Source organism: Haemaphysalis longicornis, unplaced genomic scaffold (genome assembly GCF_048455015.1).
Source record: "Haemaphysalis longicornis isolate Haplotype H1 unplaced genomic scaffold, Haemaphysalis longicornis Haplotype H1 scaffold_1, whole genome shotgun sequence".
Lineage (NCBI taxonomy): Eukaryota > Metazoa > Arthropoda > Arachnida > Ixodida > Ixodidae > Haemaphysalis > Haemaphysalis longicornis.
In genome coordinates, this window is record NW_027526203.1 from 365,176,171 (window position 1) to 365,200,336 (window position 24,166).

A 24,166-nucleotide genomic window follows, 5' to 3' on the forward strand; every position below is an offset into this window, starting at 1 on the left:
TGTTCGCTAGAATAAAGCTTGAGTCCCTGCAAGTTTCATTCAGCTAAATGGATAGGAAGTATATGCTCAATCGCAAATTACAAACAAATGTGGTTTGTTTCGTGCACTCCGTCGACTGCGTCCAGCTTCGCGGGTCATCTATCTTCACAGAATGGAAGGGCACTAATTTTTGCTACCCTTAGTTACTCGGGGAACATTCTAATTGGACCACCTCGCCACCTATATGGCATCCTTGCATTTGTCCGTCATTCCGGGGTTCTCGCGTCGCCATTTCATTGGCTGAGGGTTCGCGTGCTCTTTCCCTTTTCCACTCCCCTGGCACTTCTTTCCCTCATTTGTCGTCGCCATCTGGGTTCTATCTTCTTTCTCATCGGCGGCACATACCCGTTCGAGAGGGATTACTTACTAACCTTCACACCAACGGGTGGGTGGGGGGCTCTGTGCCTATGGAGGGGAGAGAGAGAGAGAGAGAGAGAGAGAGAGAGAGAGAGAGAGAGAGAGAGAGAGAGAGAGAGAGAGAGAGAGAGAGAGAGAGAGAGAGAGAGAGAGAGAGAGAGAGAGAGAGAGAGAGAGAGAGAGAGAACTTTATTCAGTGGCCCGATAGTTTCCCCGAGTCCAGCTTGGCCCGTACGACGGCGCCTGTCGACGGGTCATTCATGGAGGCGACTGCTGTGGCGGGTGCCGCTGGAGCACCGGAGGACCCGCCCTGATCGCCGGAGCCACGAGAGGCGTCTGGATGTCCTTGCTGGGGCTGAGCAGTGCGGCCTCGCCGCCTGATTCGTCGTGAATAAAATTGTTGGTCTGCATGGTGGGGCACTGACGTAACGTGTGTTTCATGTTGGCCTAGACTCCGCAGGATGGACAGAGCGGGCTGTATAAGGTAGGGTGTATTCTGCTGTACAGTGCTGGGGATGGCAGGGTGTTCGTCTGGATTTGCCGTAATACGGTCGCGTGGTATCGAGTGAGTGAGGCGTCCGGGTGTAATAAGATAGGATATTTTGAAAACAGGAGGGGTGCTGAGAGAGGGGGAGTGGCAGTATGATCTCACGCCTGGTTGGTGAGCTCGCAGGCCAGCTCATGAGCCACATCGTTCCAGTTGGTACGGTAACAAGCAAAAACACAGATAATTTTTTTTTTTAGTTTTGTGCCCCCAAATGTACAGCTCCACAAATAATATACAGTATACGAGTGGAGGTCTTAGCTTCTACCGAAAGCGCGCCACACCCTGGGATAGTGGTGGATCAGTATATATTGGCTCAAAAAGCAAGGAAGTTACATGGGGGAGTATGGTGTAAGATTAATGCAGTGTCATGCACGAGAGAGGAGAGAAGGCTGAGGCTGAGGGCTAAGATAGAGGGTAGTTGGAGAAAATGGTAAATAAAACGGCTCAATAAAAGCAAGCATATACCTGCGGGAATGTGGTTGCAAAGGCAATGGAACAGCGACTCAACCGCCATGGGGCCCAACTCGTACTGCGCTGGAGCTGGAACCGTCACTACTAACCGGAGGGAAATTCGTTGCCTTATCAAACTCAAGCAAATGATAATCTTCCAAGCCTACAGCCTACGCTGTCGTGGCGCACACGTTATCCTGTCAGCGTTCCTTCATGCTGGTTCCATGCTTATAGAAGCTTTACTGCTTTGTGGGCAACAGATGACAGAAATTCGTTAAAAGATCTTTCTTTCTTTACCACATTCTTCAAAGTCGCGCCATTTGTTTTGCGCTTATGTGACATAGCACAGACTATATCGTCGCTGCAGTGAATTGTTTAATAGCTTCCGCAAAGAAAATCGCAACAAAGGCAAAGCAGATGCTAAAAAAATTAGAGGTCATACCATGGGAAGTGAACCTGTATTTCGCGCGAGCGCACTTTTTTCTCTCATTTCGGCTATCATTATTTATCTACTTATTCATACACCCACGACGCGAATCTTCAAGGTTAGGGTTCACACGCTCGTGCGTAAACATGAAAGCCATTTGCAAGTGGGAGCGCTCGAGCGGGGAAGCGCCGCATCGTTCTGCGCGGTAGCAGACGACGAGCTTCGAACCTCGGCACTGCCAACGTTACTAGAATCTAGTAACGTTGGGTGCTGCCAAGCAAGGCGTTTTCTTGCTTGCACAGCATTCTTCCCTTCTGTGACCTCAATATAGAGGCTTCACACTTCGACAGACCGAAGTTACCTAATAGCCCTCTTTCTAAGCTTTCATCGCCGAGCGCTGATTAACCTATAAGCGAGCTTACAACCGCTACATACACCATGCGACGCGAAATTTCAAGGTGAGGGCATACGTATACGTAAAAAGCTGTCTGTTACGGCTAGAAAATCACGAAATGCGCTTCGGTGCGGTTTTGTGGGCGAAACCGTGAAAAGGTCTGTGATACTTGAAAAATGTAGTGCGTACGATATATGCCAAGTACGTGCAAATGCACCAGCCCAATAACGCTTGTGGTTGTGGTAAAGACGTTGCACACCAAGCCTGCCTGCAGTTAACGCAGTATCACCATTTCAAATCTTGCGTGTGACGTTTTTGTCGTTTGTTTATTCAGGCGACGACCATATCGCTTTTTATCCCTTAAATGCTATCAGCTGCATTTGTGGCTCCAAAAGCCTTACTCACAAGGCGGAATAGCACATGCTTGTTTCCTTCAGCCGAGCAGGACATAATCTCTCACAGATCCTTTTTTGTTTGTGGTCTGCTGCGCCGATTCTTCGGACAAAAAAGCCCCTCCGAGCAGAGTATACGGAGCATGCAACGCCAGCGGCGGAATTCTGAGTTTTTGCCCGATTCAAAAGTGTCCGTTTGCGCAGTTGTATGCAGCAGACGCAGCCAGGTGACCCTGCGACTTCCGGTGTCCGCTTAAAGGGACACTGAAGTGATATGTAAACATTGCGGGATTACTAGCGCAAATTGTAGCCCGGGGTCCCCAGGTCATGTTTCGACCACTCTGGGCGCGTTTACGCGATTTTATTTAGTAGAAAAATTAATTCGAAAATGCTGTCCTCCTCTCTTTACGCTCGCCCATTTTCTGTGGCGTTTTCGTGTGACGTCAGGAGGTGCCGAGCTCGCAATTGGCTGCGCTACTGCGCGGCTCCCCGGCCTTCAGACAGAGTCAGTCGGCCCAGCGTTTCGTCCGCCGGCCGCCGACGGGTCGTCGCAATTCGTTCGCTCAGTTGAAACGAAGCCAGGACACGTTTGTGAATGGAAGAATGTGCCTTTCTTTACTTGGTTAGTTTGTACACTGTATCTAGCTCCAAGTCAAGGTCGCTTCACACAAGCGCTGCACAAGCGCACATGCGACGCTTCGCTGACTGGTACGCCAGTAGGAAAATATAAGGTCTCTTGAAGGCGCGAGAAGAGTCAGCGAAGTCAATATAGGTACTAAGGAAATAAAATCAACTGATATTTTTACCGTACAGCGTCAAAATAGGGTGCGGGAAGCACTTTTTTGCGCTGGGCGAACAACCAAAGCGGTCAGCAGCACGACTACGCATCTGCGAACGCTTTTCCGTCTACGAAATGCAATTGCTAGACGTGAGCTATTGTGGAAACTCGGGGTACGCTTACTGCACGAGCGCAATACAACAAATAGTCACCTAAGCTACTTGAAATGCCAAAACTAAATAAAAGTGTAAACGTGTTGTACAATATATATATCATATATTACCAAGGTCGGCTGAGCCGGTCTCGTGGCCTAGTAGTCTGGAGCGCTAGGTGTGGTCGCAAGTGTTTTGCAAGTCACGAGTTCGAGTCCCCGCGGGTACGTGCTTTTTTTTTTTTTTTGTAAGTTAACTTTTTCGTTTTCTACATTGAGTTCACCTTATTTTTTTGGGCCGCAACGTTCATGGTTCCACGAACTAGTTCACAGAACGCGCGCAGGCTGGCACTGGCGCGCTAGCGAGTTCTCGTTGGCGTGCTGTTGCCATAAGCACCGACTGCTTGCGGGCAGTGGGCACAGGCCAGAATGAACAGACCCTTGGCCTGGTGCGAACACGCTTTTTACGGTACAGGCATGAATGAGGCAAGCTCCAAATATGGGGGAAAAGCGCATGACATTTGGGCGTCTGCGGGTACGCGGAGGGCGTCCATGCACTGCGTAGGCCTCGGCTAGTGAATGCTACGATTCCAAGCCGTCCTGGGAGGCTTATCTTTATGCATTTTCACAGCTGACAACATGGCAGAAGCGCGGTACGATGATTACTGAGTTATTGAGAATGCCCATCCAACAACGCCACCAGTTGTGTTTTACAGAACCGAAACCGAAACCGAAACTTGTTTGGTTGCTCACCCTGGGCATCGTCCAATCACGGTGCCCGCTCCTCCTAACGTCACAGCTTTAGTTGGTGCGGCCGCCGCAAACCGCGCATGGTAGTTTTTCTTCTTTCGCGCTTTGTAAAATAATTACCGATTTGTCAACCGGATAAACGATGAAAAGTGTGCTAATTTGAGCCAGTCTACGCAGTCCAAGCAAAAACGGGAGCTTGACAAATTCACTTCAGTGTCCCTTTAATCATGCTTCTGACCATGGAGGAAAGAAAATATGAAATAAAGGCTTAGGAGAGGCCCTGAAGTTACGTCTACTGAAGCAGTAAACGCTATTTTAAAAGGTATCCTTTTTTATTGCATTTTGCACACTCTCGCCCCCTCCGCTGCCCTTTCTTTACTCGTTTTTCTGAAGGGTCGTCTTCTCTGTCTGAGCCCGTCAACCGTTGGTTATCGGTTGGGCCGAGCCGCGACATAGGGCCCTGGTGCCATTCGGCGTCGTCGCTACGATGCCGTTGCCAGTGGCCTCCTGAGAGCGCGACATAGCCGCGTGAGTACCAATACACTTATCTCAATGCGCCGACGGCTAGCGAGGCCTGTACTAAGCACTTCTTTCCTCCGTGCTTCTGGCCCTCAAAACGGACGCTTCTGAAAGAAACAAAAACTCACAGTCCGCCCCCCACCCCTAGTTTTTTACACAGGCATTCACCATTTTTTTTTTCGTCCAGTGGTTCAACTTGCGCCCACACAACTGTGCTCAGACAACGCATTTTGTGAGAATGTTCCTCCTGCGTGGGAGCGCGGTTATGATGCTACGCGCCATACAAGTGTGTAAAACGGTTACACCTAGCCCCCACATTCTCGTTTTTATGAAATTTATGACACTGTATTAATTTCGAAACTTCCAGAATAAAATATCAACCGCTCTCCAAAGTTTTAAAGTTGTTCCCGTCTTACCAGTATCGGGCCCAGAGAGGGGCCTTTCGAGAGGGGGAGGGGAAGCTCTGCCGCATGGAAGGGTCGAGTCACGCACTGTAGCCATAGGAGAACGCTTCGCAAGGCGATGGTTTTTTTTTTTTTTTGGGGGGGGGGGGACTTTGCAAAAGGCGCACTCAGCATATATTTCCCATTTCTATCACATAACGTGGTGTCTGCTTGGCTCCAGCGAGAAGTTTGACCGTTTTTAGGGATCTGGACGAACACCACCTCAAGCACACCCCACGTCTACCAACACCAGCACGTATACTACACTACCCCATCGACGCGTCTTGGCTGCCTCTAGCCTCCCCTTTTGAGGATCCGCAAGAATTGCATGATCAACATGCCAAGAATTGGCGTTTTAAACCACTTTTGTGGCGGTCAATAGTGTTTTCTTTTTTACTAACTTATGAGTGCTTCTCAGTCTCCTCTGTCTGACTCTGTTGTGGAGAGCAAGTTTTCCGCGGACGCAAAATGCAAACAAAAAAGCTTGCTTCTGTGCTGCCTTTTAACTTTTCCTCTGTGTTTATTTCGCTTTTTTTTACTATTTACCAGTAGCATTAGAGCCTCTTTCTGACTGAATCATACAAAAGAACTATCAGTGTTCATTACAACAATAACAGCCACAACAACAACAACAACAAAAAAGCCTCGCCTAAACGCACACACGCCCATAAAGCCCGAAGAAGCTGAAATAAAATTTGCGGAAATTTTACGGCATATATTTCAAATATATGCCGAAAAATGTCCGCAAATTTTGGCCAGCAATAGACAGTGAAAAAAAAAAAAAAAAAGATCCTCACTCCATAGAAGTCTACAATGACCCCTTTTCGTGCAGGAGTAGCTGGGAGATTTAGCCATGATGCACACATCGAGCTATCCGCCCAGCTCGTACCGGATAACGCGAACCAGGTGTTGCGTTTGAATATTGGCCGTAGATCACATGCTTCAGAATAAGGATCCCGTCAGTTCAGCAGCGCAACGAGCCGACAGAAAGAAAGCCCTTTTCCCCCAAGCTAGCTACGAAGCATACGTTTTAAAATGGTTGCTTGGAGAGGCAATCCGCGGTTAGTTCCAAACACGCGCCCATGGAGCTTTCCTCCCCCCCATGCACGCGCCGAACTTGCCGCCCATGGATGTTGCCGCCTTGCCGCCTTTCGTTAGAGGACACGTTGGCAGGGCGTTTGCTGCGCCCCGCATGGGACGAATTTACATACAAAAATTTGGCTTAGGGCTCAAGGAAAACTTGTAAATTTTAAATTATTTATATTTTAACACTGAAATTTGGAAATGCTTAATGCATTACATGTTGTTTACTTGCATTTTGACATTCGTCTGTTTGGTTCGGTTCTGGCAAAAGCGCAAAGCGGTGTTTCGGCGGAGTAATCGCGGTCTATTTCTTTCGCGGAACAAAGTAATACATTTTTGGCAACAAAATGGTAATATTTGTACACTAATATAGCTTTTAAAAGCTTTCATTTGTGAAGTTTATACTTAATATTTCTATTTTAATTACGAACTCAATTTTTTTGTTGGACTTGTTTCTTGCGCGGAAGAAAGCTGTTGCTCGGCGAAGCGTTTCCCGCCAATTTGCCGAACTAGATTTTTTTTCGTATGAGAGTACGTGCATATGCATATCAGTGGCTGGTTGTATGTGTGATAGCGCGCGTGAGTGTCTGAGAGTGGTTAGGTAATTTCGTTTTCAGAACAACCCCACATTCATCATGGGGCTTTCTAGTGAGGGAGATCAGGAGATTAGAGCTCGTTTTCAGGACGTTTGCTCGGACCTGAACATGGATCGCCTCACCTCAGATCAAGCGTTGCACACGTACGAGAACATCAGCATGAACTACACACTTGAGGTAAACCATCATTGACAACCGAAGTTTCTTCTTCTTCGTTCGTTGTGCCTGTCTCGCATGCTTTAACATTAGTGGTGTTTTTAATGCGCGAGTACAGCTAATAAACGATGTGTGACAGGGCTAGGTTTCCCGGTCACGAAGACGCAGTTGGGAAATTTCTTTCGGCCGGTTCCCTAAAAAGCGTAAATGAACAAAGAGTATGTTTCTTGCCCGTGCTGACTTGGTTAGCTTTAATCAAGTTCAGGCCTTTTGCGAATAAAGTACCCCCAGGATAAACCTTGAGTCCGTTGGCGGCGGTTGTGTTTTTGCGTGTTAACCGTGTCAAAACAGCCGACGCGTTTCTACGACGCCACTGATTTGACGTTCTCTAAACGGTGCTTCATTAGGCAGTGTATAAGCTTTAGTATAGCTGGTACGGAACTTTTTAGTGCAGTTCGCTACTGCTTAACGGTAATTATAAAAATTGATGTCATATTCGCTCTGTTTAGGCTTGATTGTGGCGTGCGCTGCCTACCGCCATATGATCCTCCGTGGAGAACCGGCGTTATTTCGTAACAATTTGACTGATCTGATGAAGGAGAAGAGCTAGCTTTCTTTTTTTTTTTTTGTCTGTTAGGGATTGTAAAAATCTCGAAGCAGCGCTTAATCATTTCGTATCAAAACGAAAAATCCGGAGAGACGCACCCTTTGGTAGCCTTCGAAATGGGTCGGCCGGCAGATGTAAAGTTAAGTGAAGGTTCTTTCAGTTTACCACGGACCTTACGTATAGAAATTATTTGTTTGTATGTGTTGTTTGCCGTTTGAGACAGGGTACCAAAGATTTTGACAAAATTGTCAGATTAACTTTTGGCATCGGTTTCCAACAGGTCTACACGCCTGTGCAAATTCGATCAGTTCAGCGTTGTGTATTATGGTTATTACAGCGGCATCAAAACAGTGGCTGCTAAGTGAGCCTGCACCCGTGCGACATGCGTGACTCATTTACGAAAGTTATATGTTTTGCCTTTCGTACTTGCGAAATCAGCTGACATAATTTGCTTTCCAGGGCAACAACCTCCATTGGATTGCATGCGCGCTCTATGTTGAGTGCAGAAATGGGAATGTGCCCACAGTAGCCCAGACATCGCGCATCGAAGGCAACTGCGTGTCACTCACCAGGCTTCTGTCCACATGCAACATTAGGTTTGTCCTTTGCTTCTGTCAACCTCTGGGAACATTTAGGATATTGTTTCGTAAGCCGGGAAATTGCCTTCCTTGTCTTCCTCACTGAACACCGTAGATGAACTAAATGGGCTGTAATAGCGCAATTTCAGAGCGAGTGATAGTAATTTACTTTTCTCCAGATTCTAATTGTTTCATGAAGCCGGTAGTTTTGGCAGAAACTTGTGTTGATAACCAGGTTCATCTTGCAAATATGTAGACCCAGCAAAATCGGCCTCTGAAATGGTAGCTGGCTTTTAGCAGTAAGCAGGGATTGGTTTGTGTTGTGCTTGTTTTGTTTTCACTGTCACAAGATGCTTAATATTAAAGTAGAGCTATGTAGGTCTTTCAAAATCAACAGGTGCAAGCTTCCACTAGTTAAATGGTATACATTATCATAGTGCTGCAAAATGCCTAGAAGCACAGTCACCTTATGCATAGTGCTGATGCAGGATATGCCATGGTGAACCAATTTTTCGTCAGTCCTGCTATTCCACTGTGGCATTTTTTTGTTTGTTTGTTTAGTGGGTCGAGTAAATGTGTGTGACTGGTTTTATGATGAAATACAAAGCCATTGAACAAAAGGATAGGTGCAGTGGGGATTTAGGAGTGGAGGCATATTGTCATAACGTCTGTGCTTTATGCTCATTTGCCAGTGGTTAGATTGCTTCGAGAAGTGCATATTTCATGCTCTGCTTATTAGCTGAAAGGCTGGCCTTGAAGCTGGGAAAAGTATGTAGTTGCCCTTACCTCAGGAGGCATTGTTATTGTGTTACTGTGTACTTGGGCAGTTAAGTGAGCTTAAGTGTCTCTTTTTGGCACATGCACAGGCCTTCAATTAATGCTAGGTTGTTTTTTGCAGCTTGCTTGATTTCTTCACCAAGATGAAGAAGTGGGCAGATATGGCTAACCTGAATGAACGGATGCGTCAGCGCATTGAAACCATCGAGAAGAGCTTCTGCGTTACAGCAAAGATCTATGAGAAATACGTTCAGATCTATGTGGGCGTGTTCAAGGATCCTCGTGGCATGGCTCAACGCCGCCTTACCAAGCCTGCAAAGCGCAGGGTGCACAGGTACTGCTTTTCAAGATTTAACCTCTATGTTGCATTCTAACATTTGTATGGAAGCTTATAAATGGAGGCATTTCTCCATCACTTTTATGCAGGTAAAAGTACCTAAAAGTAATTACGCAGCCATTTAGTTTGTGTTTGATTGTTACCAAAGTTTCACATATATGTAGCTTTTTTTTTTTTTTTTTTTTACAAAGCACGCCATTCAATTCTAGGTGGCTTCACTTCCGTTCATTCTTTTGCAAATAAAATATCTAAGCAGCCAGTAAGATGAAAATTATACCTGCATATGCACTGTGAGAATGGCAGGCATGTAACAGTAAATGTGTCCAAATATGGTCCAGATTGGGAAAGTTTTCATTACATCATTGGGTGGCTAGGAACGTGGTGATAGAATCGAGGTCACTTTTTACAATGGTCAAAACGTGGATACATGAATTGGGAGATTTTGGTTGATGAAGCTCATATGGTGTTCTTTTAGTTGCAAAGTGAGATGACCTCACTTTGTTATTACCTCTCCCGTGCCATTTGACCTCTGTTGACCAAAATTCTAAGAGTTGTGTTTTCACGGTCATATTATTGAGCTCGCAGTTCATCTCTTCATGATAGTGCATGCTCATTTGGTCGCTTGAGGTGCATACCTTAAGAAAAAAGAATTGTAAGAGTTCTAACTTTGTCTAAAACAACTTTTGTTTATTTTCATGTTATTTGTCAGGGGTATACATTGTGGTATGCTAGCCCATTAGTAGGGGTTGTATAGTAAAAGTTGCAATGCGTTATATCCGTTGCAGTGGGTGGTGTTGCATTGCAAAACACGAGTTCGTAGTTCTGATTCCTGGGTGTGGCAGATGTTTATTTTTTATGGAAGGGAAAAACGTAAGCTTTCATCTAGATTTCAGGATGAAAATTGGACTAGTCAGTTGCTAGTTAACTTTGACATGGTTACTACCACAGAAAAGGAGACTCAAGATGAAAAAGAGCAGACTGGACAATGCTAGGCCTCAGCATTAGTCTTGTCTGCTCTTGTCTTGCATCTTCCTTTTTGCGTTAGTAACCATGTCGAAGTTAAGAGATAGAGTACAAAATTTCAGTGTGCATGAAAAAGCTCCATGTGATCTAAGTTAACCCTTAGTCTTCCGTTATGGTGTGTCTCATCTCAGATGTAGCCTTGCTATGTAAAAAAGAGTCACTTTGAACCTTGCAAGGTCATTTTGTCGTAATATGTCTGCATAACTTAGCAAGTTTCGGTGCTGCTGAGCTGTCTTGCATTTTAAAAAGAATATAGCACAGGGTTGGTTTTCTTAACGGTAACCCGCCGCGGTGGCTCAGTGGCTAAGGCGTTACGCGGCTGAGCACGAGGTCGCGGGTTCGATTCCCGGCCGCGGCGGCCGCTTTTCTGATGGAGGCGAAAAGCAAAAACGCCCGTGTGTACGAGATTTCGGCGCACGTTAAAGATCCCCAGGTGGTCAAAATTAATCCGGAGCCCTCCATTACGGCGCGCCTCATCGCCTGCGTTGCGTCGGCGCGTTAAACCCCACAATCAATCAATCAATCAATCAAATCAATTCTTGACGATACCTCTTCTGTGAGTACCTCATTTGCCATACCAGGCTGCAAGCGTGACTCCAAATTGGAAAGTATTTCGGTAGAATTGAAATTCCAGTGTGTAGATGTTTTCAGCCCACATTTAAGGTCCCTGGATGGTCTAAATTAATCTGTAGCTCTCTTCTATGGCACACCTCATAGCCCCAGGTATAGCTTTGGTATGTAAAATCCCTATTTAAATTGTGAACTTGAGTTGAAAAATTCCCTGTAGGGTAAATTGTCTCCCTATCATCTTCGCAGCCCCTTGCTTGGGTTTTGACGGGCCATGAAGCCCACCATGTTACCGTGCTTGCAAAACGGTATTCAGGCAGAAATCTGTCGCCAAGCTCTGCAGGAACTGTGCCTTCGTCATCTGTCTACCGTGGCAACATCTACTGCCCTGGGGATAAGGCACCGGCATTTTTTTCTATGCGTAGTGCACATGCTGGCCTCGTGAATTCAGCTGCATTTGGTCACTAGGTGTGGTAACATAGCTGACGGATTTTCCCTGCAGCAGTTGCATTGGAAATGAATTGGTTTGTCACCGTAATTTCTTCCCGTCGCTCTGCTCGTGCACCCGCCATTTCTTGTGGCTTTGTCGTGTCGCAACAGAAGCATGGTGGAAATCATTGAGAAGCAATTTTTCTTCTTTGTGTTGCTAGTAGAGCTGTTCTTGGGTATTATAAGACAAATGTAAAAATTCTGTATGGCAGCAGATTTCCCAAAAGCAGGGATTTTTCTGCGGAATTCCATGGAATTAAAAGCAGTGTTGGTTAAACTCATCTTCCCACACCAATATCTCCGCAATCCTTGAGGCGTCAGTGCAAACAGAGGTGAAGGGAACGATATTGTGTGGCCTCCTGATGGCACGTTCACAAGATGGCTATCGTAATACCGCTTAATAAGGAACATTTGGTGAAGTAACAACCTTAGCGGCTTCAGTTAAGTGCTGCGTTGTACCTTTGAGCTGCGGTGTCTCTTTTTGGCGCAACCAAAGACCTTTGTGTTGGTTTCGAGTTTGTATGTACAAAAAATCAGTCAAATTATCATCGTGTTGCCGTAACCTAAGCACAGCGACAGCTTTTGGGCTGCCCCTGGCAATTCATTACACCCTTCTCAATACCTTGGGGAGACCTGCTGCGAACCTACGGAGGGGTCAAGTCCGCGGCACACCTGCACAGTGTTTGGCAAGCACGCTCTTGAAAGCAATAACCCCTTGTATTTATTTTACAAAAAGCTGGAAGTTTTTCAGGAATAATAATAATTTGCATTTAGTCTAGCGCTGGTAAGTTTTGTGTTGTTTACATACCTGCCAGGTTTCCCGAATTTTCCGGGAGACTCCCGAATTTTCATGGTTTTGTGCGATTGTACGACCGAAACGAAAATCTCTCGAAAACGCACCCGTCTTTGGCCAAATCTTTTTCCTAGTCTGGCCGCAATGCGCCGGAGGTATACCTGAACCCGACACCAATCAGCATCGTTATCAGTGAAGTGCTTAAAAAGCGGTAGTCAGCCATGCGCAGATGGTGAACCTGTTCGTCCCATTGTTAGTTTACTGTTTATAGAAACGCAACGCCGCCGCCGCTTTCATTTACGCACGAGCATGGCCGTTCTGAAGATTTAGCAAGGCTCCAGTGGTGTAGCTTCTTGTTAGTTTAGACGAAACAACAGAACAGTTCAGTTCGTGCTGTTTTGTATTGCGCTTGCAGTACTATTTCCAGGACTTAGCTTGTTGGTAGTTTGGGCAAAGAAACAGTTCATTTCCTGCTATCTTGTAAGTAAATAAAAAAATGTGTGGAAAGTTACCCATTCTGTTGTTGGTACCCCCCCCCCCCCCCCCTCGCCTTCCCCCGCCCCCGGTAAGATCTCCCTAATGCCATCCCGGCAAACCTGGCAGGTATGTGTTTAGTACAGTGGAATCTTGGGAAGTGCATGTAAGCAAAAAAAAAAAAAAGTCTTTACGGGTCGTGCAATGGTCCATACTGGAATGGGTGCCTTGTAATTAGGTCAGTAGTCACCGCTGTGCACAAAGAAATAACTCTGTTTGCTTTTCTAGGCCTCAGCAGTGCAATTCACAAGACATGTTTCATTTCATTTGGACCCTCTACGTCTACATCAAAGGTGAGAGCTTTAGTATGGACATCTGTATTTTGCATAGCTTTGACCCTGGCAGTTTTTTTTTTTCCAAATGGCCCTTGTCGCACTGGCTTACCCAGATTGGCAATTGTAGACTTGGGCTATCAATGCGGCAGCAGAACAAAGGAGCTTATCAAAATTTTCATAGGTCATGTTCACTTAGCCAGTGTCATTTGCATGGATCAAAATTGTTCCCTTTGCATGTATCGTTTTTTTTTTTTTTTCTCCATCCTCTCTTGCACCGTGTTCCTTCAAGAAAGCACATTAATTTAGACTGTTTGGTTGCCTCAACCATGTAGTATAATGTTACGGCAGCATACACACCTGCGTTTAAAGCATTTTCAATACCCCGCTGTGGGTATGTGCTATTCTAGGTGCGTGAAATACTTTGGTAGCCTTCAGGGTGCATATAGGATTTAGAGTGCGGGTACAAATTTCTTGTGGGCAACCCTCCGAGTAGTGCTTGCCTTAATTGACTGCTTGATGCATGCTTGGGAGAGTACAAAGCGTATTGGTCAATCCCCAACTGTGGGTATGTGCTACTCGAGAATAACAGCAGCGGCTGCCAGGTGTGCAGCGGTTTAGGCCCAGAATTTGGGTCTTTAGCCTAGGTCTTGGGACGTTGACCGTCACCCGTAGCTTGACATGCAAAGAATACAGTGAGTACATTTTCCAATGAACACCAGTTTACAATATAAAGACCTCAAGGTGCGGCGTTGGGCTTAGCATCCTATGTTGAGGCTTATTGTGAGGTAACCTTCAAGTTCATACGACGTGCCAGCAACGTCGTACTCGTCTCTCGAGCTGCAGGTGCCCTCTTGAAGACATTGACCATGGAGTGTAGTGTTAGGCCTAACGATAGGCTCTTGCACGCCTGCTTCAGTTCATCCCCATGCTGGGCATGAACCCTACGGCAAGCGAGTTATACGCCTCGAGCTTCGCGATCGGTGCGCTGCCTGCCGCCACTTCTCCGTGGCGTTGACGGGATGTGCGCTGCATGGCTGATAGGGGCTCAAGCAGTGGTTTGGTTCTGTTTCGCTTCTTTTCGCCTTTCCACGCCCTAAAAAAACTTGTTATGGTGACGTCTATAAGCAAAGAGTACGTATAGGTCACTTAAAAAGCAGCTGCGTCTTCATAGAGCACGCGATCGCCTGCGAGAGCTACCCGGGGACGTGAGGTAAATTATTGGCAAAAGTAACTGGCGTGCTGTCAGGTATGAGTGTTCCGCTGAATATGTAAGTGCACAAAACCAATTTACATCGTAGTGTATACCGGTAGCATGAACATCTGAGGAACCGGTGGTTACGGAGACACTACTAGTAAATTCAAGGCAGTGCAACTACAATCAGGTCCATACATAGGTCGGTTCCGCGACGCTGGCCTCTGGCGCTTATACAGACCGAATATACCACACTAAGATCGCGTCGGAAACATTTACACTCTCGTAAACACACCCCAATGGCGAACAGAGTGACTGCTCCACATAAACAGGGATTTCCAACGCCCGCAAACACTAAATCTCAGTCGTGAACACTCCGCAAAAGCAGCAATGACAGTGGGGACCGGAACGGAGACTCCCGCGCCGGTTTTCGAAACGGGCCGCTAGGGGGATTTTAGTGGCACCCCTACAGGCCGCGCTCGAGGCGTATAAACTGGGAAATGCAGAGGCTTCATAAACGAGTCTTCACAAATTTCATGAAAAAAAAGGCGTAGATAGAGTAATAGTGCTTTCACAATAATATGTTACCCTTTCTCGCAATTTCCCTTTTACAGGTCGTTTCTCAAACATCTGCTGTGATCTGGTCAACTGCTACCATCTGCTGCTGTGCTGCATTGACTATGGATACTGCACAGCAATGGCTGCAAAGCGCACTGATCTCATCAATCCTACATTTTTTGAAGGTTCGTGCTGATGTTTACTGCGACGATAAATATAAATGTCAAGCATTTGTGTTGTAGATGGGCCGGATTATGCCACTGTCTAGTTAGTTACCGCAGGAATCACCAAAGCTCCTCCATAGTGCTTTCATCCGCCACCCAGGTTGAGTTGCACCAACCTGCCCTCCCCGTCTTCTTTTCTGTGAGCTATGGAGGCAGCTGTGCCGCCATGTTTTGCTGGCGTTTCCGCCACCGACTTTGTGGCCACACTTTCGTGGCCTGCTTTGGATGGAGCTACGTTGGATGGAAGTCACACGGGGGTTTGGATTCGGCATCTTGTCATCGTGGTCATGGGGAATCCCATCATGACCAAAGCCAGTAATTTCATTGAGCTGAGACAGTGCGGAGTGAACAAGCTTTTCAGATCACAAAAAACAGGGGGTCTCCTCTCCCCTGTGATGGGAGTGAGAGGATATCGGTGGGAGACCAGTCAGAGTCCCCCTTTGGTATTGCTGCTAATATGTTATACTATCAACAGCTTGTGCTCAGGTGCACCACTTGCAGAAATACGACAATCGTGATGGCTCAAGTGCTGTGCCGTGCACACAAGTTTGCAGGCTTCATTCTTGATGGCGGAGTATAATCGCTGTGGTGGCTCGGTGAAATTTGGCGGCTTGATTTTCCGTAGGGAAGTATAATAATCCCGCTGTGGTGGCTCAGTGTCTGAGGCATTGTGCTGCTGAGCAGTTTCCAAATTTGGTTTGGAGGGGAAATGCAGGGCCCCTTCAGCTTGGTTGAGCAGCGCAAAACGGCCTTCTTTCACTTTTAAATGCACTGCTGGTGCAGGTAAGTGCAGGAAATGTTCGCAGCTTTTCCTGCACCCCTCCCTCGTGCAGAAACAGGAGGTGCAGGAGCAGGCTAAGTGGGTCTGTCTAATAGCTGCACTAGCACTGTTCCAGAGCATGCAAGCGAAATGAAGTTGGCCTCACTGAGATTTCGCTGCATGTCAAGGAACTCACTGTAGCCCTCCACCACAAAGCGCTCAATGCCCGGGGGTAGCCTCAGTGCATGAAACACCAAATTTAAGACTGTTTTTAGTCATGCTTTGTTGCTAAATACCTTTCTTCTTTTTTTGTGTTTGGTTGCTTGAAGATTGAATTCAATGTCAAGTTTATTGCATTGATAAGCCACTCTCACGCTTTAGCAGCTGAGTTGTGCATTTGTCAGTCATTTGGGCAGTAGAGCCTGCATATAACGCTTGGCAAAAGGCAGTTCCTTCAAAGGTAGGGCAGGAAAAAAGAAATGAGCTGCAAAAAAAAAACACTTTAAAGATGCTTCACCTTTAATAGTGGAACGCGATAGCGAAGCAGGAGTAAATGTAGCGGTGCAGAAGGCAGCACTGCATTCATTGCACACGTGTTCGCTCCTTACGGCCTAATGACGGCCGTGCATTCCCCACGGACAAACAGTGACACTGGGATCGCAGTGCCACTCGGCGGCTTTTGCGATGGATGGGAAAATTTTGCTCCTCTGCTTGACTCAAATTTGTCATAACCCTATCGATTAATCAGGATTTTCCCGTCGCACTGCTGATATTGGCTTTTCTGTGACATGAGCTCCATCTCTCGCACATTAAAAACTACCTGTGTGGTTAATCACTTGCCCGCTTTCCCAATGCTTAACCGTTATCAGTATTCCTAGTAGCTGACTAAACCTCCTTCCCATTGAAGGCATGGTGGGGAGACCACAGCTAATGGAAGAACACCTTTTTTTTTTTTTTTTTTTTTTTAAAGCATTGGTCACCATACATTGCCTCGGGCTGTGTTTGAGGCTATTTGCTGCGCTCTGTCGTCGTCCCACGTGTTGTACCTTGTTGCACCAACCACGATGTAGTCACTCAGGTTTGTTGGCAACATGGCAACAATAAACGTTAATAGGTTACGAAGAATTCAACTTACAAGCTTTTAATCTAGTGAGATGTTCTATGCCAAAAAGCTGGTGAAAGCACTTTTCTTTTTTACTGTCATAATTTGGTGACACTTAAAAGTATAGCTTCTGCTTGAATTCTTTAGGCCCAGAAACTTTTGACAAAGTCTACATGTGCAAAGATACTATTACTGGTATCTTGTTTTAGTGTGAAAGTTTCTTCTGACCCCCCCATCATCTCTATACTGGTCAAGTTCTTTGGAAGTCTGTAAGACTTAAGAGTGCGAAACAGTGTGGTGGGCTGGAAGAAGCCTTCCGCACTACAGAGCTGCTTTTTTTTTTTTTTTTTTTTCCCCACGGTAAGTGCATACGCATACATGTAATGCAAGTGCACATGCATACATGCTTACACCTACAGTGGGGTCCACTGTTAAAGGGAAACAACGAGTGCATGAATGCTGGGCTCCGCGAAGCGCCGGTGCCGAGAAGTGGCGAGAATCTGAGACAGCCAGCACATGCGCACTGACTGCATGAGGCGGGAAAAGCCGCTCTGTCGTCTGCTACGGCGCTCCGCTGCGCCACTCAGCTTGCAATACATGTTCGAGTCGCGCCCCGGGGGTTGAAAAGAAGGACGCCTTCTCCCTGTATAGTCAGAGTGCTGCTGGCTACCACCCTCAAGCGTCAGATACAGTTCTAGGAAATATAAATACCCCAGAAAGTGAAGGAGAACACAGTCGCCCAGATAGTCGAATTGGTAAGGCATTCGAGATCAAATCGAAAGGCGTGGGTTCGGTCCAATAGCTGAGGGATTTTGCACTCGAAGGATATAAGCGGCCAGGTGAAGCGACGTAGCAGACGACAAAGCGGCTTCTCCCGCCTTATGCGGTCAGTGCGCATGTGCCGGCTGTCTCGATTCTCGCCACTTCTCGGTGCCGGCGCTTCGCGGAGCGCAGCATCCACACACTCGCCTTTTCCCTTTAACAGTGGACCCCACTGTACATGTGTGTGCCTGTGCTGGGGTTTGCCTGAAGGCAAGACCTCCAAACTGCAATTATTCTGCTGCACTTTCTGCTTTGTAGGCAACTACTACAGAGCAGAAAAAAATTATCTCCCGTCCGTTAACCGTGAAGTTTACTTTTACTTATTGCTTCTCCTCTTCTGTGCCCCTGTCACAATATTGGACACAAGTGTCTGATCTTTGAATGGCAGAAGTGAAAGCTATGAATGCTTGAGTCCTGCTGAATCTCGTAGCAGCCAGGCCCTTTAGGAACCCGCATGCTATAGTAAACCGATTTTTTGTTCCAACTAGTAGTAGAGTTTTAGGGTGACTACAGATTTTCATATTCTGTGTCATTCTTAAAAGCAGTAATAGCTGGGCTGCCAGTGGCAGCTAGCATTGGATCATGCAGTGGCAACAGTTTGAGGCGCACAGTGACAGATGTGCTGGACCATAGAAGAGCGTCGCCCCTCTGGGCCTGTTTGAGGCATGCAAAGTTAGCAGCGCGAGGTGGGGAAATTGAGTGTATCCAAACACTCCCCTTCCCCCTTTCATGCATCCTTGTGTGTGCATGTGCATGCGTGTGTGTGGTGTGTTCGTTTGCAAGCAAAATGGTATGTAAAATGTACTGGGGTGATTTCAGAAAAGATCGAACAAAGCATGGCTGGTCGACCTCTTCAATTTGCTTGAAATTTTTTTACCTCATTCCCGCATGTATTTATAGTGCGGATTCACAAATATTTTCGGCGGAAAAAATTTTGGCCGGCTGAAAAAAAATTTGGAACCCACCCGCGTGGACCCCGGCCGCTACCTGCCCATGCGCCGTGGCCAAATTTAGCGACGTCTAACAAGAAATATACTAATCAGGCGGGAATGGTAATTTGTATGCTTAATCTACGCCTGGTGTACATTCTGCGCCCAAAATATCGTTGGCTAGAAAAACATATATTTTTTGTAATAAATTTCCAAATCTTGCTCAGAGCGCATTTTGTTGTGTACTTTGCGGGCCAGTATTATCGTAAGTAATGGAGCTAGAGCGTTCAAATTTGAGTGAGGGCTGCTCCTGGCAAGCACAAATAAGGGCCGTAAATATCGTGTCTATGTACACTACGGTTAAAAAGTAAATGGCGCACAAGTGTAAAGAAAAAACTAAAACACTCCGAGTTCAGAGGCTTATTAAAAAAAAAATGCTTCATCGATTTTGCTGAAATTCTCCCCAGATGTTCACCTGTGCATGTACTTCAATGATCATTAAAAACATGTTGCATCATTTTGTTCCTGACGCGCCTACAGCGTGAGAAAAAAGCCTGGTCGGCCAGGTCTTCGCAAGATCCTGAGACATGAAACAGTGAGAGCAACTTCCATTGAATGTGCAGACATTTGATAATTTTTTTGTACCAAAGGCAAACGATTACTTATTGATAGCATTACGGAGAATTCAGAAGCGAAACTGAAATTTTTATGTGAATTTTGGAACGAAAATAAACAATCTGCGCACCGCTAAACGTGTACTCTTCGAAGAAACAACGGAGGAACTCCAGATTCACGCGCATTTAAAAAAAACGCTTCTTCGAGTTTTATGAAGCTTTCCACGGATATTTTCCTCTAAACGCACTTGTGTGAGCCATAGAAATATCGTGCGTCATTCTAAGCACAGCGCGGATACAGTCATACGGTGGCGAAACCGCTGCAATGTATGGTGGTAAAACTCGCAATTTGAAGGTCTTCGGGTGTATTTTTATAGCTTCCTCTAGATTTCCTCAACCACGGTCACTCTTTGTCTTACATTATCAACGCTCTTTTTTTGTGCGCACTGCTGCCGTGATGCGATATATTTGGTTCATAAGATCAACTATTTGACAAGGTGCACGCAGTCTTGTTTTTTAACTCACCTGGACGTAACTTTTGTTCGCCTGAAATCAAAGGTTCAGCGGAAGCCCGTCCGGTCGGCAGCACACATGGCAAGTATTAAAAACGGACATCGGCCGCACACGACCCTTGCGCGGGTAACGTCTCCAGGTAGCGCGCCCCTCTTCGGTCCTCCTCCGGACACACTGGTTCAATTACTGAATTAGCGACCAAACAGGAAGGCAAACGCCCTTGAGCCCGGTGGGGTCCGGGACGACACATGTGGGATCTTCATTTTTGTATTTGAGTCGAGTATTTTGTGGGCTTTTTCAACCGTATGCGGCGGCGGGGACTTGGCTGACAGAAAGAGCGAAAGAGGGGACTGGAAGAAAAGGGGCTGCATGCGTTCGAACGGTTACAAGTGTTCAGTTCTGTCACACTGGGAGAGTGCCTTGCGCTGCCTCCCCGCTATTTGACTATGGTCGCATTTTAATCTTCATTTCATCACTTTTTTTTATTCCTTTTAAGTATTCTGATTTTATTATTCTTTCTGTATATATTTAGCTTGTTACTCAGTCTCTTTTGTCATAGTTTTGTGGTTGCAAGCGATGACGTCCGCCATGACTGTCCGCATGCTTGCTTGGGTTTAGAAAAAATCAGGGTGTGGGTAGACGACAATCTCCCACTGTACTCCAAGGTGACGTATGTGAGTGACGGAGCTGACAGTCACTTTAAAAACAGGTACCAGCTTCATGAGTTGCGAAAGAGCGACATGCCTGAAACGCAATGAATATTCTTCGCAACAGGGCACGGAAAGAATGCCTGCGACAGAGTTGGGGGAATCGTCAAACACCAGGCGACACTTTACAACCTAAGAGAACCAATAAGAAATGCGATTCAGACGGCAAAAGACATGGTAACTGTGTTGTCTGAGAAGATCAAGGGCATTCACTTCATATACCTCAAGGGGAACGAAGTTTCCAGCTATTGTGAAACAAAAAAGGAAGAATGGCGAACAGTGCATGCCTTTCCCGGCATACAGTCCTGGCACGTGTGGCGTTTAAGGAAGTCATCAGAAGCAGATATATGCGAACTATACGCAGCGCGGACTGTTTGTGCCCCTTTGAGGAAATTGTGAACATTGATGCAGCAAGCAATGTGTAAATAAACAGCTAGTAGCTGCACGGTATTAATGGGGTGCCGATGGAACTCTGTCATGTCAAACGTTGACTTCATTAGTCTCACTTGGCTATTCTATTCTCCTTATCTCAGAAGATATTCTGCCCTTTCTACAAAATAAATAAGGGAGATCTGCAGAAAGTCACAATCGTCGTTTTATGTCTCAGCTCCTTGTCACGAGCATGCTTGACAAGGCTCTTTTGCTTTTCAGTAATCAAAATGATGCGAATTTTTTTAATGGCTCACGCAATTAAATTAGGAGGAAAATATCCGTGGAAAGCTTCATAAAACTCGAAGAAGCGTTTTTTTAAATGCGCGTGAATCTGGAGTTCCTCCGTTTTTTCTTCGAAGAGTACACGTTTAGCGGTGCGCAGATTGTTTATTTTCGTTCCAAAATTCACATAAAAATTTCAGTTTCGCTTCTGAATTCTCCGTAATGCTATCAATAAGTAATCGTTTGCCTTTGGTACAAAAAAATTATCAAATGTCTGCACATTCAATGGAAGTTGCTCTCACTGTTTCATGTCTCAAGATCTTGTGAAGACCTGGCCGACCAGGCTTTTTTCTCACGCTGTAGGCGCGTCAGGAACAAAATGATGCAACATGTTTTTAATGATCATTGAAGTACATGCACAGGTGAACATCTGGGGAGAATTTCAGCAAAATCGAAGAAGTATTTTTTTTTTTTAATAAGCCTCTGAACTCGGAGTGTTTTAGTTTTTTCTTTACACTTGTGCGCCATTACTTTTTAAAGGAGCCATGAAGAGAAAACACAAGTTTGGTTCATTCAAAAGATTGTCTCGTTAGAATCATACTGACACCACTTTTAACGTAAACTTCGCTCAAATAAGCTACATAATTAGGAAAAACGGGAATGGTCATGCGACCCACCAGCTCATTTCCCGCAACAGAACCTGTGATGTCACATGGGCTAAGCTCTGCGATTGGCGGAGGCTGGCAGAAGCAGACGCAAATTAGGTAGAGCTTACAAACTAGACGAACGAGCGATTTGCGCTTAAATTTAGGGCACATTCTTTACAAAGCAATAGGAATGATGGGACAAACAGTGGAAGTTACGAAAGCACATGTAAACATAGAAGTACTGATGCGTTCTGCTGTTCGTACTGCGCACAGCATGCTTTGGTTTAGCTGCACAGCACTATGGGGCTTGGGGTTGTCTCAGACGACACTGGCCGATTGACGCAAGCAACGGTGTCTTACGTGACCCCATTTGTCGAGCGAGCACTGTTTCAGGGAAAGAATATTTTCTCCCAGAACAAAAACAAGCCAGGTTTAAATGCGGGCAAAAACAAACCAAACGCTTGCCACGGTATGGTGGCGCCATCTAGGTTACGGAACGTAAAGAAACGCGGGAACAAACCAACACCGCTGTACAGGGTGCAGACAACCTTTGAACGGTCCCGTGCCGCCGCAATTGGGCCAACGGGCTCAACGCGTTATTCTTTTCGTTTCCCACGAGACCTAGCAACGCAAAACAGACAATATGATTCAAACTTCTTCAGTAAACCGCGTTGCGGCGATAATTTTAGCGCAGTTTTGACACAATGACTTGCTTCGGCGGCGAGCGAGCAACCGAACATGGCGGCGCCAGCGTTACGTGTCTCTACCCTGTACGGCGGATGCGTGAATGAAGGTACTCTAGGCTGCAGAGCGGTCGGTTCCCGTGATGTCACTTGGGACCACGAAAACGCATGATTGAGTGGGAAAATCAAAATTTTAACCTAAATTGTTTAATTTTTCAGTGAATAAAGCACCGTTTGTATCCGGACAAGCGCTGGGGGCACTATAAAACACGAAATGTTTCGAATAAAACCAACTTGCATTTTCTCTTCATGGCTCCTTTCACCGTAGTGTGCATAGACACGATATTTACGGCCCTTATTTGTGCTTGCCAGGAGCAGCCCTCACTCAAATTTGAACGCTCTAGCTCCATTACTTACGATAATACTGGCCCGCAAAGTACACAACAAAATGCGCTCTGAGCAAGATTTGGAAATTTCTTACAAAAAATATATGTTTTTCTAGCCAACGATATTTTGGGCGCAGAATGTACACCAGGCGTAGATTAAGCATAAAAATTACCATTCCCGCCTGATTAGTATATTTCTTCGTAGACGTCACTAAATTTGGCCGCGGCGCATGGGCAGGTAGCGGCCGGGGTCCACGCGGGTGGGTTCCAAATTTTTTTTTCAGCCGGCCAAAATTTTTTCCACCGAAAATATTCGTGAATCCGCACTATAAATACATGCGGCAATGAGGTAAAAAAATTTCAAGCAAATTGAAGAGGTCGACCAGCCATGCTTTGTTCGATCTTATCTGAAATGACCCACTGATTGGTTGAAAAAAATGTGGTTGGGTCATTTATTCGCAAAAATTCAGTGAAGGGGCTCAATTCTGGTTTCAAGGCAGTACTGGAGTGTGCATTACATGTGAAATTTGCTTTGAAACAAAAAAAAATATATGGCCGTAATGCAAAAAAGGCATTTTGTGTTGTTGCCATGTCATCATTTTATTGCAAATAAAGGGTGTGGCAAAATATGAAGATGGGCAAGAAGCTAGAGTGATGCACTGTTCGTCTTCTAATTAATATTTGTCAGCGGTTTGTCTCATGTAGATTAGACTGACAAAATAAACAAAAAAGGAATGCGCATTGATATACTGTGTAGTCTGCCTGTCGTGTGCAACACTTTAGATAATTTATGAAATGCTAAGCTCATGTACTTGTTGGCTGGGAATTGAGGGGATGTGAAAATGATAAAAATAGAGATTTGAATAAAAAAATTAGTTCCTTGTTTTGTGTTCAACAAACCCAAGTTACCTGCATCAGGCATTTGCTTTCTGCTTTGGATTTGTAGCAAAGACAGCCACTTCTTAGTTCTGTTCTCATGGTGTTTCCTGACTTCTGTGTAGATTTTGTAATACCCTTGCTATGCGGGCGCTTTTATAGAGTCCAATGGCATTTGAAATTTCCAATGTCTTTTAAACTGGGAGGAGTTTCGCCGATCTACACGTCAATTCTCAAAAGCAGTTAAAAGCTTCTGCAATCACCCACCATATTTTGGTGTTGCTACTGCAGGCCAGTTTCATTGTCATAACTTGGCAAAAAAAATTAAAATGGGCAAAAAAAATTAATAAAACACCATTGTGGGTGATGAAATTTGTTATAACTGACAAATGCTCATAAAAAACGATTAAGTACTTGCTATTTGTGGTCTAAATTTA

The 24,166-nt window shown here is 45.7% G+C and overlaps 1 protein-coding gene across 2 annotated transcripts in view; it reads left to right on the top strand.

Moving 5' to 3' along the window:
* The first annotated feature begins 6,840 nt into the window (after window positions 1-6,840).
* Window positions 6,841-24,166, top strand: part of LOC144155045 (retinoblastoma-like protein 2) — a 62,394-nt gene continuing 45,068 nt past the window's right edge. Inside the window, exons 1-5 of one of the 2 annotated variants that reach the window (XM_077686260.1) lie at window positions 6,841-7,103; window positions 8,149-8,285; window positions 9,166-9,378; window positions 13,016-13,080; window positions 14,869-14,997. In XM_077686260.1, coding sequence (XP_077542386.1) covers window positions 6,966-7,103; window positions 8,149-8,285; window positions 9,166-9,378; window positions 13,016-13,080; window positions 14,869-14,997 — 682 coding nt within the window. In that variant the 5' untranslated portion in view covers window positions 6,841-6,965. The remainder of the gene's footprint in view (window positions 7,104-8,148; window positions 8,286-9,165; window positions 9,379-13,015; window positions 13,081-14,868; window positions 14,998-24,166) is intronic. The other variant, XM_077686259.1, reaches the window with a different exon arrangement.